Here is an 18,693-nt window from a genome sequence, read left to right on the forward strand (position 1 = left end):
ATGAGGAGAAATGGAGGGGGAGACAGGGGGGTGGGGGGGGTAAAGGAAGCTCAGTTGTGGAAGACTAAACAGGGTGTCTTCTGGAGAAGCAGGAAGTGAAGGAGACGATCCATCCATCATCACACCTCTATTTTCTCTCTCTCTTTCTCTTTTTGTAGGCGGGGTCGACCACAGCGAGCGGCAACATCCCGCTGGTGCTCTATGACGTGTGGAAGAGTCGAGGAATTCCAGGGTGAGTGTGTGTCCCACATAGCGTGTTACCCCATCCCATTTAAACCCTCTTCTTTTACATGATTTGATTAACCCGGTCTGCTCCCTCACGTAATCAAGTTTGATGATAGATTTCTCTCTCGGGGCGACACAAATTTGCAGCTGCAGCTGAAAAATTAAGCCGCATAAAAGCTTTTCCTGCCTTCTTCCAATACCGTACCATTGATTAAGTCGTTACACGGTCCAATGCAAAGGATGTTATTTGACTGTTGTGATGTTTTTATAATGTGCACGGACTAAAGGCCAGGTCTAATGAGGCCGCAGAGGGCCGCCAGCTCTAAAACAAGCCCTCACTTGCACTGAATAATAGACCTGCTTGTATACAAGCTGCCATCATTTAGTTAGGATGCACCTCGACTTGATGCTCAGAGCAGATTTGGTTTGAGGCTGGGCCAAACACCAGCGAGACATCTCTCTACCCTCCTCCTGTGTCCCACAAACACACTCTGTGTTATTGTTTGTTTGTGGAGGCTGCAGGGCTGAAATCAACTCAGAGAGAGAAAAACATTTCAGCTTTTAAATGGAGCAAGGGGGGGGGGGGGTTCCTTACTTCAAATATAATCAAGGTCATGTCTGAGGCCACTGAACATTGCCGATGAGATCATAGTCTGTGGGCCCCTGTGCAAAAGACTTAGGGTGCACTCACTCTAGGAAAAGTTGTCCTGTAACGTGCTTAAGTATGATTGCCCAGTAAAATGGATGTGTGCTTGAGTCCGTGTCAATACCACCGAGAACAACACAGAGAACACGACAGCTACTTTACTGACTTTGTGGCTTATTTTGAGTCATTTTAGTCAGATTCAGCCAGAACACTCCTGGATTTCTCCATAATAAAGGCTGTCCGTGTTGTGTACCCGTGTGCTTGTGCTCGTGCATGAACTGTACCTTGACGAAGCACACCTCTTCCAAGCGTGCCAAGGAAGTGTACCGTTCTTGAGCTAGACTCGTGTGAGTGCTCCCTGATGAACTGGACTTTAACGGTGAAGCGTGTTTGACACGGTACAGATTGCCTCGTGTCAGTGCGCCCTAAAGCTCACTGTCCCAGCTGCAATAGTGCCCAAGTGTTAAAGGAGAGCTCTGAAGCCAGTCTGTCCACCTCTTCACCACACAGCTCTTCTCCTCCATCTCCCCCAACTATCTCCTGTGGCCACGTGTTACATCTACCCAGATTGTGAAACCACAAGTTCTACAACATAGTGAACTCCTGAAGGTATCCCTCTTCTCTCCTGATAGTTTTGAAACTGGAGTACGCAGAGAATGAGAAGAAAGAGAGGAGAGAATGAGCGGCGCAGACAAAAGCAGTGTGTAGACAGTAAAAAGGGGGGCTCGCAGCTCCGCAGGGCCAAAGGCCCGCTGGTTGCGCTGGTGCATGCCTGATACAAATTGCTGGGGCTTTAAAGCTGTAATTATGGTAATAGGCCCAATTGCAGTGTAGTGAAGCTCTAAAGTGCTTCCATGTGTGTGCCGTGCCCCAGAGACCCCGGGTTAGCAGGGAGCAAAGGAGCTCACAGTGGCCTCCCTCAGTAACCTACAAAACAACCAAACTGCAGCAGGAATCGTGTCAAAACAAAGACTAACAAGCAACATGTCCCCCAGGCTGTGTCTGCTCTGAGCCTTGTTAAAAGCAAAGTGGAAGAAAAGTAAACAACGGACATGTTGGTGCCACATACACACAACAAAACTGGAAGTTTGTGGTTAACCTGAAATGTGCTTTGATTAAATCAAGGGTCTTTGTTGTAAACCGAAGAAATAAAGTTCAGCAGTTTGAGCCATTTATTCAAATCCTAAACCGCACTTTAGTTGATCTTAGTGAGGGATGAAAAAGACACTAACCTGCTGCTTATATGCAGTTTTCTACTCAGTCATTTTTTAAAAAAAGATTCAGTAAATCTGCCCAAGGAAATAAAAACGTTTCATTCTCATTGGTGCAAGTAGAAACCTCAGACAAACCATTTCATTAAACAATAGTATAACGCTCAAAAATATCTACATGGACTTTAAAAAACATGGCACATTATGTTGTTTAATTCTGCAACACACCACCATATAAGGCAACCGTTTCATACAAAATGAAAATGAATACTGCACATCTGTTACATGGATCTGCTACTGCACACTTACAAGACTTCAGATGTTGTATATTGTTCTTAGTTTTAGAAATCCCCCCCCAAAACCAAACAGAGAGTTATTCTGTTTCTAAGTACACACCAATATCTCTCACCTTTTTGTAAATCGCAGCGTGAATGATCATAGTTGTAAAAAAAAAAAAAAAAAGGCGTTGAAGGACTTTTTAAATTATTTAATTTGAGAAAAAGAAATTAGTCTGTGCACTGTCGTTTAAAAAAATATAAATGTTCTTTGAACAGGAGAATATTGAAACTGTCTGAGGTTCACTGTGTGTGGCACACATTTGGGTTTTATGTTTTTATGGCAAATGTTTTAACATCATTTTTTTTGTAATCATTTAGTTTTACTTTACAGAAATTTGTGTACACCTCTTATTAAAAGAATGATAACGACTTAACCATATCTGCTTCTGTAAAGTTTAAGGTTTAAACCCTCTTCTAAGTTTATCCTGTGAAAAAGTTGCAAAACCAACTTTCAACACAGCCTCACATTGTTCCTGCTCCTTCATCAGCGCCAGAAATATGATCCCACGAACATCTGAAGGTTTCCACCCTTCTCTTCTTCAAGACTGACGCTTTTGTCTCAACTTCAGCCAAGACATTTTCATTCTCACCGAGTTCACCACTATTCCTCTGTTCCCTCCTGCCATGCGTTGAAACTATATTTAGTCCCAATCCCCCCCCGGAGAGTGGATTGGCCGACAATAGAGGGATGACTGCTCTCAGTGGTCGGCGAGGCTGTGATGTCAGAGTGAGTCGAAGCACCTTGGGGAGCAGAGGGGAATGTTTGAGCTCTGACTCTGACGTCTCACAGTCCACAGGTGGGCCTGATCCCAGACAGAAAATGAAACTGCAGTCAGGAGCTGAGACAAAACAAGAGCACTGAGTTTAAGATTAGATCATTCCTTACACTACTGATTATCAGTCTGACAGCATGAATCCAAAAAGGGAGAAATGCTTGGACTGTTTGTCCACTGTCTTGTTGTTTAGACGTCCAGCTGCTTTGTTTCTCTCTTTCTGTCATTAGAGTTGATCAGCAGTAAGCTCAGTGCAGCTCTCTATCATCGTATGCTGACTCACATCTTCATGTGTATTTGAAGAATTTACACCAGGTTCATTTTTGAACAAACACATTCTCATCAGGAATCATCTATAGTCGTTTGATAGATGATATATGCCCCCTGGAACGGATGTGTTGTCCACAGTAGTTCGGGTGAAGTGAGCAGAAAGGGTTAAACTGCTTCCTGGCTAACTTTTTGTACCATCCGCCATTCATGTCTGCAAAGTAAATGCAGTTTTCTTTGGTCCAGAACATCCCTCAGTAGAGCAGCGTCCGTTCATCTGTTGAGTCTCAGGTCAGCAGTAGAATATAAGTTACACAGTTCCTTCCCTCTGGATCACTTCAGGGGTATGAGCCTGAAAAAGAAACTGATTTAACCCCCCAATTAACAGGAATCAAACAAAAATAAAAGCATCATGATGTAGATTGGTAAAAAGTCAGCAGTAAAGATTCAGATTCTGTCATCAAGGGGAGAAGAAAACAACTTTTATGTTTATGTTTTTTATTTTAAATGCTTTTGTGTTAAATGGAGGTCTGGTCGATCATCATTTCTGATGCTTCTCATGTAGTCAGAGAATGTGAATGCTGATTGGCTTTCGCTACACAGCGAAAAGCAGATTTGTGGCTTAGTTGAGATGTTTCATCTTCAGTGGATCCTTAGCTTCACTGTTATGCAGGTATCTGTTGGATTGAAGCCACAGAAAGCTGACGCACCTTGGATGTGGTCATGAGTTGCAGTGAGAGACTGGATAAAGCTGATGTGGGTGTGTAGCTGATGAGATTGGGCCTAGATGTTTAGGGTGAAAGTTCTCGACCTTGAAAACAGAAGTTTCCTACCCTCAAGGTTAAGTTACTTGCTTTTTTTTGGCGCAATCTAAACCCCTACCTTGATTTCACAATGTGATGATGCCGTGACTTTTCAAAGATTACAACTATGATCTCATCGGCTTACTCCATGAAAGCTGAAAAAAGACTAGTGTGCACACATCCAAGCAAAATACATTCAGGTGCAGGACGAAAAAAAATATGAACCGCAGAAAAGAGAGAAAGGTCCACACACTGTTCAGCTCCCAATGAGCAACTTTATTAAGGGCAACGTTTTGATCCAAAGGATCTCTTTCAGGCAAATGTGGCAGGAGACGAGCAGTCTTTTCTAAAGTCTGGCAATCAGCAACACAGTCGTTGCCAAACTTTAGAAAAGACTGCTCGTCTCCTGCCACATTTGCCTCAGGAAGATCCTCTGGATGTTGCTCATTGGGAGTTGAGTTCTCTTTTTTTTTTATCCATAAAAGCTCAAATCAATCCAATATGCCAAAATGTGTCATTAAAAGATATCGTCCAATCCTTTTAAAATGTCAATCCCAGTATGAATGAACTATCATGTGTGACGTACATAATTCATAAATAATGTTTTAAAGAAAAAACTAAAGTAAGAAGGAATATTCTTGTTCACTTTTAGTCCCTATAGGGTGAGTCATATCCCAGAGACCAGGGCTACTACATTTCCCATAATGCAGCTCAGCTGTTTAAGAGGTTCCCAGCTTACTAAATGCTATCTTTTAACCCACTATCACAACTTACTCTAAACTAGGTAAGTATAAACTAATAAAACAGCCATTGATGACTTGTGTTCATGAGGCTTCTCTTCAGCTGACAGAAATGGTAAAGCAATTGTTATATTTCCAAAATTTTCTCTCGAAAACAGGAGTACACACACACACACACACACACACACTCCCGCATATGATGAATACAGACAGACATTTTGTGTGAGCTGACGCTTCTCCTCACACAGGCACGCATCCACAAACACACAATACTCTTCATCCGTTAACATCTGGCTCGGCTGGGGCCAGACCATGTGAGTGTGGGGGCGGCTTGGCAGACAGAAGGTGTTGGTAGGCAAATTCACGGCAAGGGAGAGACAGGCAGGAAGAAATAGGAGAGAGAGAGACATGTAAAAAGATGAGAAAAGTGAGCACATGTCTAAGAGGTGGATGACGCAGCAAGGAAAGGAGACGGTGGAGAAATCCCCGAATAAGTGAGCCAGCTGAGGGGGCCATCATGGACAGAGAGATAGAGAGAAATGGATGGATGGACAGCAGAGGGACATGTGTGGATGTCATCCGGCCATCAGTCAAGCATAGAGAGAAAAAAAGAAGAGGGTTGGGGGGGGGGGGGGGGGGGGGTGGAGCTCCAGGGAGGCCCTAGGGTGGGGAATTGAAGCCTAATCCCAAAAACAGCTGTGTGTAGCGGGGAGGGTAGAGAAAAGAGGGGAGTTGTTCCATGGCTCATCACATCCTCTGACCCCCGCAACGTCAACAGCTCCATGTTGGGCCTCAGATGCTGGAGCATGGGCCCCTGACTTTTTGCAAGGTGGTTCCACCAACAAGGCCTCATGTCTGACCTGCTTCTATGCACCAAAAAAAAAAAAAAAAACACCACAAGGCTCTGCTAACACGAAGGAGCCGTAACTCACTCACAGATACTGTCAGATCAGTCGAGGGATATCTGATTCAGATCCTGATCAATTGATTCTTTTGTGAAGAGGCGCTCCTCAGAAAATAAATATCTGAGTTAAGGAGTTTGCATGTGCAAAACCAAATACATTCCAAACATTGTAAGCAAAATATACAACTCAGCAACTGCAGCAATAAAACCAGCCGGGGTCATGGCAGTAATGTTCATCTGTGATTTTGTTAAACAAAGCTTATACTGCAGGGCCCTGTCATACAGTGTAGATTCTAGGGTTAGTAGGGGCCCTGGGCAGAAGTTATGTCAGGGGCCCTCTGACCAGCGCTCAGCAGGGTAACAAGAGTGGATGCGGTCAGATGGGGCCCCCTTAGGAAGGTTTCCTACTGTCATATTCCTGGTGCTAAACATTTTTTGCTGCCAGTGTCATTGGTATCATTCCATGACAGAACAGACAATGCACACCAACAATCAAACCAACAGATATGAAGACTGTCCAGTATCCACGATGGACTTATCATGCCTTGGATTCCAGCAGCAGAAAAGTAAATAATTGTTTACAGACTACCTTTATTTGATGATTAGCATACATATAAGATCCTGCTGACGTGTCTGTAGATATGAATAATTAATAAGGTTAATTATTGTGAATAAGGTCACAAGGGAATGCTTCAGGGTATTTCATTTGAATCTGAGTATTAACTTATTTTATACAGTGTGTGTTCTGCTTGTTCAGGAGCACAACGTAAGGAGAGAAGTAACATAAGGACTGAGATCCCGTGTAGATAAAGTGTCAGCCTGCAGGTGCACCTTGCTTCTCAAAGGGAATGAGAGCTGACAACGCTGTGCCTGGCCTCGCTTAGCGCGCAGATTTTGCGCCACTCAACAAGAAAAATGGTGGTGGCACACGCCCCCGATATCACTTTGTGCCATGCGCTTCAGACCATGTGTTTTATATCATCTTAATAGAGCCAGTCATCTCAAATTCGTATCTATTTCTGCATTAATTAAAAATGTGATGGAAAAATCCTGTGTGGTTTCCATCTCAGACCAGGGCCAAACTTTGAGGCATCATCCCTGCCTCTAATGAAAAATGAGCTCAGACTTTCTGGGCACAGATCTGTGAGAGGTTTGTGATAAACATGCAGTACATTTTCTGCTAATTTTAGTTTATTTCTGCTGTCAAAATGGACATTTGAATATGGGGTGTGTATGTGTCTTCTGGGTCTTTCTGGAGCCAGCATCAAGTGGACACTTGATGAACTGTACATTTCTGCACTTCTGCATTGGCTTCATTTTTAAACACTGAAGGTTCCCGCTATTGCTTTCTCATGTAAAGCATATAGAATGGGATTATTTCATACTGATGGACACTTTACATAGCAGCCTCTGTCACCGGTGTGTGAACGCGGTGTGAATTGGTGAAGTGGACATCTGGTGTAAATCACTTTGAGTTGTCAGAAGACTTGAAAAGCGTCCAACAAGCTCCAGTCCATTTAACATTTAATATTTGAATGATCCTATCAAATTGAGATTTTATCATACTGCAGTCAAACAAGACAATAACCATGTGAGCATGGTTTAGTTTAAGATATCCCCATTTGTCTTTGACATTGACCACATCTGGAAAACCAAAAACACAACAATAAATGGATGGGGTGCAGATTCTGCCACCACTTTGTGTTCCTTTGTGTGTATGATACAAAATGTAAAGAATGTGTGCTCTCTCTTTTCTTCTTCTGCAGTCTGTTTGCGGGCAGCATCCCGAGGGTGACCTTCATCAGCGTGGGTGGTTTCATCTTCCTGGGAGCGTATGAGAAGGTCCGCACCACTCTGCTTTAGCTCTCTGTGACTGTGCTGAGTTTTGACCTGAAGGACGTCAGGGGGAAATGTCCCCCTCGAAGTGGCACCCTCGGCCTCGTCCCCTGGGGGGGGCTTCAACTTGCACCTCAGTGCTGCAAGGCCCCCGAAGAGGCAACAACCACCTGATCCTATGAGGAAGAGTTCTCCTTAGGTTACCCAGGGTGCTTCATTCCTGCTCATCAGTGACCTGCTGATTGAGTTTGACATCCTGATCCGGAGCTTCTGTAACAGCAGCATCAGTGTGGAGAAGTGAAGCCACTCCCAATCACCAGAGACTCACAAGGACTATCTTTCCATCTTTACAGTTTTATGTGTGTGTATTTTTTAATTGGTTAAGCTATTAAACACTGTCTCTTTTATTGCTTTGACTGAGATTTCATGATTCCTGTGGTTCCTTTAATGCCCCCACAGGGGTGTTTCATGATCTCTTTAGTGCTCCGTCCATAATTTTTCCCTCCGCTTAGCCAGGCCACCTGCAATAAAGAGCCATGGGGGAGAGGCTGGGTAATATCTCAGCATTGTTACATTCCTGCTGAAGCACATCTGAGCTCATCCACCTGCAGGACATTTCATTTTATACTGAGAATGTGTGCAACAATGAACACTGTGTGTAATTAACGAGGCTTTAGTTTAAACAGGAGCTGTTGTGTTGGCTTGGACTAAACAGAATTGATCATTTGTTTATTGTCAAGAAATGTATTCAGTGACTTGAAAAGGCTACCTTGTAGTCATTAATAGTCGTGTTTGCTTAATTGGGGGGGTTGATTATTTTGAAAAATACTGAAGTTGACAATGTTTTGTTGATTTCACGAATCGAGGAAAAGTGGTTTCATAGTTAGCCACAGTCTGAGGGAAAAGCAAATCACTGCTCCATCAAACAAAGATACTTAAAATAAGGTTTAATCACTGCTCCATCAAACAAAGATACTTAAAATAAGGTTTAATAAGGTGACAAAGTCATGAGAATAGACAACCATATTGTAAGAATAGTATGATAAGAGATGTGACAATCAGGGCTTCTCTGAGATAGAATATTTTAGATTTAAATCATATATTATTTGCCTAAGATTTGAGTGTGTCACAGCACATGTAAGTAGAACGAGTTGTACACATTGAATCCACTTACAGGAGCTAGTTACTTTGTGTAAGTCTATTTCAGATTTTTTTTTAACAGGGTTAGTCACATCTATTTTATAAATGTAGTGAACAAACTCAAGGATTTGGAACATCTTATTTTCCCACTCTGAGTGGTATGGAGCCTCGCAGATGGTTTTCATTTCACTTGCCAAGTTTCCGGGATATCAGCTGTAGACTGCACGTGGGGAATTAACTTGGGAGGAATAAGTTTGTGTTGGGAGTTTGTCTAAATCGATCCATTTAAATATCAGTTATTCGGATGATACAACATGATATACAGATGGAGTTGCATCTGGCCTTACACAGGAAATGATATGACTCTGTGCAAATCTGTTCATTTCTCTTAATGTCTGAGCTGCAACACAGGTTGGAATGAATTGTAGCATATAAAACTGGATTATTGGATTCACCAGGAATGTATTTAATGGTTTACATGTTAAAGAAAAGACGTGCCCTAAAAGATACCTACATTATTGGCATGTTGAACCAGTCCATAGTTAAACAACTAACAAATCATTCCTCTTTGTCTGATTATAGGAAGATTATTTAAATGATAAATGCATCAACAGTTGACTTGAGAATAAGTGTGTTCCCTCCTGAGGCAAAACTGTGGACTTCTTAAATGCTGTCGGCTGCAGAGGGAGACGGATGGCCTCACAGGTGGGAGTGTTTGTCATGCTGCTTATCACTAGGCTGTTGTACGACAATGGTCAGAGTGTGATTGGTGGAGGCCACAGCCAGGAGCATGTCAATCATCCAGTGACACACATCCATCTGGAATGTACATTCTGGCCAGCTACCGACCCTCAGTCCGCCCTGACTCAATAGCAAATATTTTAAACAGCCCGCAGAAGGAAAAAATATGCCTGCTGTCTTTGGAGCTTCAGGGAGCCGGGACGCATTCCTGTTGGGAAGGTTTTAGCTCTGTGTGTGTGTGTGTGTGTGTGTGTTTGTATTCCATGCACAAACTACTTCACTGCTTTGAAGATCAAGGTCTCTGGGTTTCATGTCTTTGTGCATGCGCCATTCGAATTGATGACTTCTCCATAACGGCTGTGACGTGTGAGGAGCGCTAAATGCTAAGTCAGCTGCTCAGAATCTGTTGTCACTGAAGCATCCCTTCATCGTGTTTATGTGGGCAATAAAACATGATAAGAAACACTTGCATTAATAGCAAAATGGGATTTTATTCGACACTTCAATGCCATGTTAGACACTTCACTGTTTCAGCCTTGACATTGGTACAATGGTTCAATAAATTACTCAGCTGCAACCTCACTTCCTCTTGTCCCTTTTACCTGCTACACTAGGATCGTTTGTCCCACAGGGATCTCTGATCGGTCTTGCTGGTAAAAAAAAAAAAATCACCTCCTAAAGGTGGTATCAGGTGTAACCAGAGGAGCGTGTCCTCCACTTTACCTTGATAAGGCCACAGGTAACAGAGCACACATACACTACTACACAATACAACAATTTTGATTTGTGAGCCAGCGTGTTCAGGCCCTGACTGCGTTACTCCTCCAGGTTTGGTTAGAGCGCATTTCACAAGCTTCCAAACTATTCACAGCATGCGGCCGCACCTTTGGTTACCTGAAACTGTGTTCAACTGTAGTGATGATGAAAACGCATCGATTAACGCGACAGAGGCAGAAATACTGGCCATATGCCTGTGAATGCACAATGGTGGATGTATAGGCACATTACAGCAGTAACAATCATTTCCCTGATTCTCCATCTGTCTTAATTTAATAGCAGAAGAATGATCTCATTTTGAATTTGGCCAATTAAACACCAGTCCTTGGGCTCACATGCTGTAGATGTCATTACGAATGCAACCAAGACCATGTGATCATAGCAGTTAGTCTACGTTAGCACACGTGGTTGCAAATTTTGCCAAGTCACTATCTTGGACAAATAAAAGATCAATCAGAGAAGAATATTTTCTCCCAGCAAGATCAGAGCAGCTTCAAAGTACCTTGCAGTATTGTAAAACAGGTAGAAGAGCCTTAAAGGTCATGTCCTGTTGGATTTACTGTGGGAGAGGAATGTCTCCTCACACAGAGGAGCATCCTGCATGATCGGCTTTTGTATGAACTGAAAATAAAAGTGTCGTCCTCAAACATCCCGGCCTGTACCATCAGACGTACCAAAATATTTCACATAAAAGCTCGTCCTTCATTCAAAAACATTGAGTGTGAACTGTGTTTCTGTAAGGCCATGTTTGGCAGCGTTTGTCACAAAACTTTCAAGTGCAATTAAAGTGTTGCTATAAAGAGTGTACCAGAATCTCTCATGTAAAGTCTCTTGATATATGCTATTACAAGTTGAGTTTTCTTTGATCATGCAATAAGGCACCGCAGCTGACGGTTGGTTGAAGCTGAAAAAGGCTGTTTTTTTCGATAGAAATAAAAATACCATCACTCCTTTCTTTTTCATGCACATAAATTCAAATACTCTTTTGTAAAAGTTATATAATATATAATATAAGAAAACTCTTATGTACAGTCAAATGTCCAAAGGTATATTTCTCTTTTTCCCCTGCACATACATACACTGTACAAGATTCCCTACATTTACATGCTTCAAATGCAAGTCACATTTTCTGGAGCTAGAATTCTTATTGGTCACCTCCCACATGAAGGTTTTTAACTATGTACAGCTGATACGCTCAGATGGGACGCCACCCACACAAGCTCCGCCTTCACACTCCGGATGCCCCTCCCCCTCCTTTCTGTCTCCTGGTTCTCCATTTCAGTTCAAACCCAGGAGGTTTAGGATCAATAGCCTCGATATGAGGTAGCAGTTTATTTCCCAGTGCAAATTTTTTTTTTTTTAAGTCCACTTGGCTGCAGCGAGTCCAAGTTTGGGGCTCGATGGAGTGCCTGCTAGTCGCTGGCTCTCCTTAGGGGGGCGCTCTCATTTTGAGAGGCTCTGAGGGTGTGTCCATTGGACAGCAGAGTCTGCCTGATCTCAGGCTCACAGTCACTGTCCACGTGGCCATGGCACGTCACTGCAGCCAGCTTTACCGGCTTGTGGAAGGAGTCCTCCTGTGATGGAGAGCACGCCACCACTGAGGGACAAAGAGGAGAGGGGGAGAAGAAACAAAGTCAGTGATGTGACATGTGCGCAGACAAATATGCATTCGGCTTTAGAATAGAGAGGCAATGGAATGTATGCATAGGGCTGCGTTGACATGTAGAGGTGAGAATCGGTATTTGGAGGCCACTGGTATTAGTCCTCACTAAAGGAGATGAATCCCAGGACAGGCCCAGACGTGCACTTTGGAAGCAAAGGAAACTCAGTGCGTCTTTGCAGAGAGATCTCCTGAGGGGCTCTGGGCGTAAAACTATGATACACTGTCAAATGCTGCGAGGAGCCAATCCATCAACAATCACATTCAAAGGAATTTGCCTTCCTATATTGCAGCTAGTTTCTCATGGCTTCACCTCATATAAATGATATTCCAAGAAAAACAGGAACAGTTGTAAAAATAAAGAAGTGTTAGGCCCGTGGATACAGCTGTGAGCATTTGTTAAGAGACTTCGAGCAGTTCCTGCAAAAGGTTTTTTGAAAGTGTATTCAAACTCTGCTTCCTAATCATCTCACCTGTTCTATCACTCAGTTGTAACGTGTTGTGGTTTTTTGGATAGCCATGCAAGTCCTTTCGGATCCCGTTGGGTGTCCCGTTGCAGAGGGGGGTTGACAGTGTTTCTGAGTCGTGCTGCTCCCCTTGGAGGCAGTAAGAGTGTGGTGGGGGTGCAGAGTGCTGTTGGTAGTCCATCCCTCCTCCAGGGCCAAACCTATGCGGCAGGTAGTCGGGATCTTTGGAGTAGTTGCTGCTGTTCTCCATGCAGTCTGTACACACGACAGCACCGTCAAATCCTGCAAGCAGGGGAAGAAAAATATAAATGATTGGGAGAAAGAAAATCCACAAATGTATGTCAACACTGTGGTGTTGCAGTAATTATTTCTGATGCTGAGCAGGCCTGCACGGACAGCAGCACTCCTTTCATGGTTGTGCAGCACAGCAGCTTTGCTCATGGGAAGTGGGAGAAACTTTGCTGGGGTGGATAAACATTAGAAAAAACTGAGCGGTACCTGTGGTGTCTATGATGTGTCCGTTAGGCTGAGGTCCAATGCCTGCCTCTACGCGGATACACACATCCTGCCGCTCAGAGAGCGTGCCCTGGGAGGAGAGGTAGCTGGGTACATCTGGTGGAACAATCGTCTCATCTGAAAGAAAGGAAAGATACAAACACAAAACATTACTACACAGTCTGTGGATACTGTGCCACTAGTGCTCAAAGTATTTATGTGTATCAAATGTGTACGACCATATATAATCATAAATGTGAATCTTATTAATGTTTTAAGATCTTTGTGTAAAGCAACTTGTAACGCTGGTTTAAATGAGTGCTATACAATGTTATATGTATCCATGACAACAGGACAGAGTAGCTCACCTGTGTTGGTGACACTGCACTCCTCGCTCTTCTTCCTGGTCTGGTAGATGATGCACACCCAAACAAGCGATGTCACCACAATACTTGTCACCACGGCGATGACAATGATCCCTATAGTGACCGTGCTCGGCCCCGCCGGCGCTGCACATGTGCTGCGGCGCCGAGTCACCACCAGCTGGCTGTGAGCGCGCTCCGTCCCCAGCGCGTTGGACATGAGGCAGGTGTAGCGCCCGGCGTCCTCCAGCGAGGCGGAGCCGATGACCAGCAGCTGGTTCCCCGGGGTGAAGTGATGTCTGTCAGAAGGCCGTAGAGGCTGGTCATTGCGCAGCCAGGTGATGCGAGGCGGCGGGCTGCCCAGGGCCTTACACTGCAGGGCCACCGTGTCCCCGACCACCACGCTGCGGTCCTCCAGGTCCTGGGCCAGGTGGGGGGTTTCTGTGGAGGAGAGGGTGATGAGTTTCACATGAAAACAAGATTTCTGAGGTCAGCGTTCTAACTTATACTATTGTTATTCTATAGCTACAGAGTTTTAGGTTCCGCTCTCAGGTTTCTGCTGCAGATCACTTTGTTCACAGTATTGATTACTGGCTGGAGAGTCAGCAGGATACACTGAGCTCAAAGTGGGACGATCCCACTTTGATATCCAACAACTGAAACTTATATCATGATGAAAGCCTCATCTCACCATCACAATTTAAAATCTGAGCTCCCATCAGTCTTGCTGACAAATTCAAACATTTTAATTACAGAACACACCAAGTTTCAGTTGGGGAAGAATCCTCTTCAGAACAATGTTTCAGTGTTTTCAGAGCAACTTTTCATTCTGCTGAATAGAGCACATTGAACTGAGTCAGAGTGGGTGTGTGAGTCTCTCTCCCTCTTGAGGCAGGCCTCTCTGACTGAACACTTCCCCTCACAGTGGGACATACACAGATTAAGAGATCTCACTTAACCCTCTTCAGTCGCCCCTCTCTCTTCTATCAATACTTTCTCCCCCTCCATCAATCTCCTGCTGTCCTCTACCCCTGCACCTCTTTTCTTTCATTCTCTTTCTTATTTCTTTTCTCTCTCACTTCCCTACCTTCCCCCACCACACTCTCACTCCACCATTCCAGTTCTTCTTTGGCTACCATTTCTCTCCCCTGCCACTCTTTTCCAGACAGGGGCCCCTCAACTGCAGCCACCCCTCCTCTCTCCTTCCCCTCTGTCTCTTAAACCCAAACATCACAGATTCAGTGCGGAGGCATGGTGGCTCGCTTCAATATTTTACATTGTTGAGTGGATTAGCACTCAGCTTGAACTGCTGTGAAGTCTAACAAGTTTCTCACAAGTCTCACAACATGCAAATATGCCACTAAAACCGCCTCGACCACTCTGTTAGTAATACGTTAGGAAGTGTTGTGTCAAAGGGGGGGGGATTTAAGGCTCGTTACTATAAATAGAAACAAACCCCCAATAGCTGTGTTCGACTGCTCTGCTCAGTCCAAAGACAAAGGACAAAGATGATCTGTGGTCTGAGAAGGTTTTGTTTGATTTAACAGTGTAAAACAGCCAATAAACTGGGAGCACTGAGGCCTGCAGTGAAGCAGCCATGACTGTCCCTCCCACTGGGAGAGGAGAAGGGAGGGGTGAGAATGCCTAACAAACGTCCCTCTGTGAGCACCCCCTCTGTCACCCACCATCCCCCCTTTGACCCCCAACTGTGACCTCTGGCCCTTGACCTGCAGCACGGCCACAGCTGCAGAGAAAAGAAAAATATAAAGCCTCTCATTCTGCAACCTCGGACTGACCAATTCCCAACCGAGTGCTGAGCTATTTACAAGTGGAATGTGGGAGAATGATCGACACTGTGTTACACTGAACACCAGAAAACTCTACTCGGAGGAAACATGACAGGAGTACACACCTAGCACTGTGAGGGTGGCGTTGGCAGAGACGGTGCCAGCTGTATTTTTGGCAGTGCAGCTGTACACGCCCATGTCCTCCGGCTTGACGTCCATGATGAAGAAGACGTCGTCATCGGGCATGACGTGCATTCGTCGCTCGCGTGCAGCGGGGAAATCTGTGCCGCCGTCTTTCTGCCAGGCGATCTGCGGTGTCGGGTGTCCCTCTGCGGCACACTCCAGCCTGGCTGTGTGTCCAGTCCTGATGGTGCTGTCCCTGGGTGTCTTCACAAAGGACGGGAGCACTGTGGACACGAGAAACACAGTTAACATGAATGAATGAATTTTTTGCATTTCCCTGATTCATATGGAAACAGACCTCAACCTTAGTCGTTTTTTTCTTTTTCTATGACAAATTGGAGAGTTGGGTTGGTGACCATGCAGCCAATGTTCTATTTTAAAACCTCTGAGCTGATACTGCTGGAGAAGTTTGGGATCAGAATCTTGATGAAGTTCTCCTAACCACAATTTCCCTCCTGCTGCCGGAGTGAACTTCAATGATTCTAAATGCTAGTTAACCGTGAAATACTTTATATGCGTGTGCCCAAAGATAACAATCAAAAGTGAACTTAGTGATGAATGCAGTCCATTTGCAGTAAAGCAAGTGACAATGCGGAGAGATAGCCCCTTTTAGTGCTGACATCAATTTGTTCCGAATACCATCCATGGAGAGATAAGAGGCCGAGAAGGAGAGAGAGGACTTTATTGAAGTGGCACAGGAAATCTCTGCATGGCCACATAGCTCAATGGCTCCTCTGTCACACAGGACAGTTCAAAACAGGCATTTGATTTAGTGATAATGAAATGATCACTAAATAATGATAATGATGCTGCATCACACATATTAACAGAGATAGTTCTTTTCCCCCCTGTGGGTTGTTCTCTTAACATTAATCTGGATCTCTAATGTTCTTATACTTCCCCTTAACATTTTAATAAACATCAAACTTTTTACAATATCAACTCATACACTCTAAAAAAGCAACCTACCATTGACAATGAGGCGAGCCTTGCTGGAGTAGGTGGAGCCAAAGTGGTTGGTGATGATACACTGGTAACGGCCCTCATGAGCAAAGGTGACATGCCGCAGGTGCAGAATTGTGGTGTACTCCATCACACCTCCGCCTGCACCGGGCGCGTCAGATGTTGCTCCCTGATGGTGAGCACGCACATGGGCGTAGTTTTTGGTCTCAGCATTGCGAAGCAGCTCCTGGTCCTTTCGCCAAGCGAAGGTCATGGGGGAGGAGCTGCTGCTGGCGGCCGTACAGGTGAGCTTCACATCGCTACCGAGGACTGTCACTGTGGTTTCTGGCTGCACGGTGATTTGTGGCTTTGGAAGATCATCTGAAGGGGGGAAAAAAAGAAAAGACAAAGTCAGTTAAAAAAGAAAGTATCAAACAATCAATCAAGTAACACACAACTTTGAGCAAGTTGCGCGTAACGGATATTGCCAAAGTGTCAAAGAACCTCTTGTGAACAGATAAGGCACATCCACAGAACTCACCACAGACAAAGCTGCTGGGTGGGGCCTGGAAGATGTCGGTGCCCTTCAGGCTCTCTGGGTGAGCACAGGTGGCGTTGACTCCGGCCTGCAGACTGCGTGTCACCAACCAGTCGGGCAACCAGTGGAGCTGGCAGTCACACAGGAAGCTGTCGCTCTGAATTAGACTGGGGAGGGAGAGGAGAAGAAAATGAGAGAGATAAGTGGATGTGGTCTATAACTGAATATACATACAGCTGCAGGTTGTGATTTGTGTTCATCAATTATGTGGTTTTTAACAACACTCACAGGCTTTTGAGGTTCCTCATTTTGCTGAAGGCATCAGGCTGGATGGAGCGGATGGCATTCTCTCCCAAGTTCCTGTAGGGACATAACACACATTTTCACATCAGCTGTGAACCACTGCATCCACACACAGGGCTTCATTAGTGAGAATATGCCTCCAAACCACGGTGAAATATATGTATGTCTGAGGCTAGATGGCAGACATTCTGTCCCTCCCCACCCTTATTTAACAAAGGCCTGTGAAAGAGCGTATAGGAATCCCATTGCTTGATGACTTTGTTCCTGTGCAGAGGCAGGAATAAAGGCCAGAGTTGAGATTGTGCTAAGCTAACGTGAGGGAAGCAGCTGGGTGCTCGCAAAAGCCGCTGTCTTCTCCTTTTACAAAGATGCTATTAAATTGCTAGCAGTCTGCTCTCTGCCAGCTACTTTTGGTAATACGCCCCCCCCCCATACACACACACACACACAACTCTTTCTCTCTCTCTTTCTGAGAGGAGTGGCAGCTAAGCATTGTGGGATACTCACAGGTGTTCCAGGGTCTCCAGACCGGAGAAGGCTTTCTTGGCCACCGACTTGATCTTGTTTCCAAACAGAGTCCTGCCATTTGCAAACATGAAGAATGTTGATAGATGAAGAAGGGAGGAAGTGGGTGAGAAGGGGATGGCAAAGGTTGGGGTAGAGAGAGAGAGAGAGAGAGAGAGAGAAGCACAATTAGCCAGGCTGAATCTGATAAGAGTGAAGGGATTGAGGTATTGGAAATCTGAACTGTGCAGAGATTAGCCCCTGAGGAAGGGTGAGGGAGATTGGATGGGGTCGGAGGATGGTGGGGGTGGGTGGGGTCGGCTGGGCTCTGTGCTGCTCATCAAAGACCACTCTTATATTTATAATTTTTTTAAAAACAATAACTGGGCGGGTCTGTGAGTGTGTATGAGCTTGTAAAAACATACTTGCATCAGTGTATGTCGAGTCTGGTTTGAGCCAAGAATTGATTCACTCTAGTTTGGGGTACTAATCCCTTCTTCCTCCCTCTCTCCCCACTGCCACCTCCCCTCCCTCGCTGATCTCCTGTTGTAGCCATCGCTTCACAGGAAGAGGAGACACGGCTGGCTGGTTTACAATGAGGACCCCAGTGTTCAGATTCATCCACATGTATACACACAAACAAACGGCTGTCTTGTCATGTAGAAGATGAGAGGACATTTTTGCAATTTAGACTTTGAAAGAGTTAAAAAAATTGAATAAATCCCAAGATCTTCTCATCGCTTTCTTTGTGTTCTTCAATTTCCCCTCATGTAGCAGCTTTTTTTTTTTTTAAGGAAACCCAGTGTGTGTGTGTGTGATGGACACTTTGATGTTCAACCCCTGCTTTCTCTTCACTGCATCTCTTTTTCCCATGGCTCGCTTTGCCAGCGCTGGGATGCGGCGGGCCGCTTCCACCAGCACTGTGACAAAAGGGGTAGGGTCAGAGGGCGGGGCGTTCAAGGCGTTTGATGTTGATGACTGAATGCAGCCCTCAATTTCACCCTCTCTCAGCCCCAAACAACAAGAACTGGGAGAGAAGGGAAGAGAGAAG

General features: G+C 44.8%; 2 protein-coding genes across 2 annotated transcripts in view; one reads left to right on the forward strand and one right to left on the reverse strand.

Moving 5' to 3' along the window:
- slc25a26 (solute carrier family 25 member 26) overlaps positions 1 to 8,150 on the forward strand; it is a 54,050-nt gene extending 45,900 nt beyond the window's left edge. Inside the window, exons 9-10 of the mRNA XM_061042330.1 lie at positions 159 to 232; positions 7,674 to 8,150. Of these exons, the coding sequence (XP_060898313.1) occupies positions 159 to 232; positions 7,674 to 7,770 (171 nt within the window). The 3' untranslated portion in view covers positions 7,771 to 8,150. The remainder of the gene's footprint in view (positions 1 to 158; positions 233 to 7,673) is intronic.
- A 3,632-nt stretch (positions 8,151 to 11,782) lies between these two features.
- The window catches only part of lrig1 (leucine-rich repeats and immunoglobulin-like domains 1), a 32,971-nt gene continuing 26,060 nt past the window's right edge, over positions 11,783 to 18,693 (reverse strand). The window contains exons 10-18 of the mRNA XM_061042331.1: positions 17,646 to 17,717; positions 17,124 to 17,195; positions 16,839 to 17,002; positions 16,325 to 16,678; positions 15,298 to 15,579; positions 13,392 to 13,826; positions 13,027 to 13,161; positions 12,535 to 12,810; positions 11,783 to 11,998 (exon numbers count right to left, since the gene is read on the reverse strand). Coding sequence (XP_060898314.1) covers positions 11,814 to 11,998; positions 12,535 to 12,810; positions 13,027 to 13,161; positions 13,392 to 13,826; positions 15,298 to 15,579; positions 16,325 to 16,678; positions 16,839 to 17,002; positions 17,124 to 17,195; positions 17,646 to 17,717 — 1,975 coding nt within the window. The 3' untranslated portion in view covers positions 11,783 to 11,813. The remainder of the gene's footprint in view (positions 11,999 to 12,534; positions 12,811 to 13,026; positions 13,162 to 13,391; positions 13,827 to 15,297; positions 15,580 to 16,324; positions 16,679 to 16,838; positions 17,003 to 17,123; positions 17,196 to 17,645; positions 17,718 to 18,693) is intronic.

The sequence above is a fragment of the Labrus mixtus genome, chromosome 7 (genome assembly GCF_963584025.1).
Source record: "Labrus mixtus chromosome 7, fLabMix1.1, whole genome shotgun sequence".
Classification (NCBI taxonomy): Eukaryota; Metazoa; Chordata; class Actinopteri; order Labriformes; family Labridae; genus Labrus; species Labrus mixtus.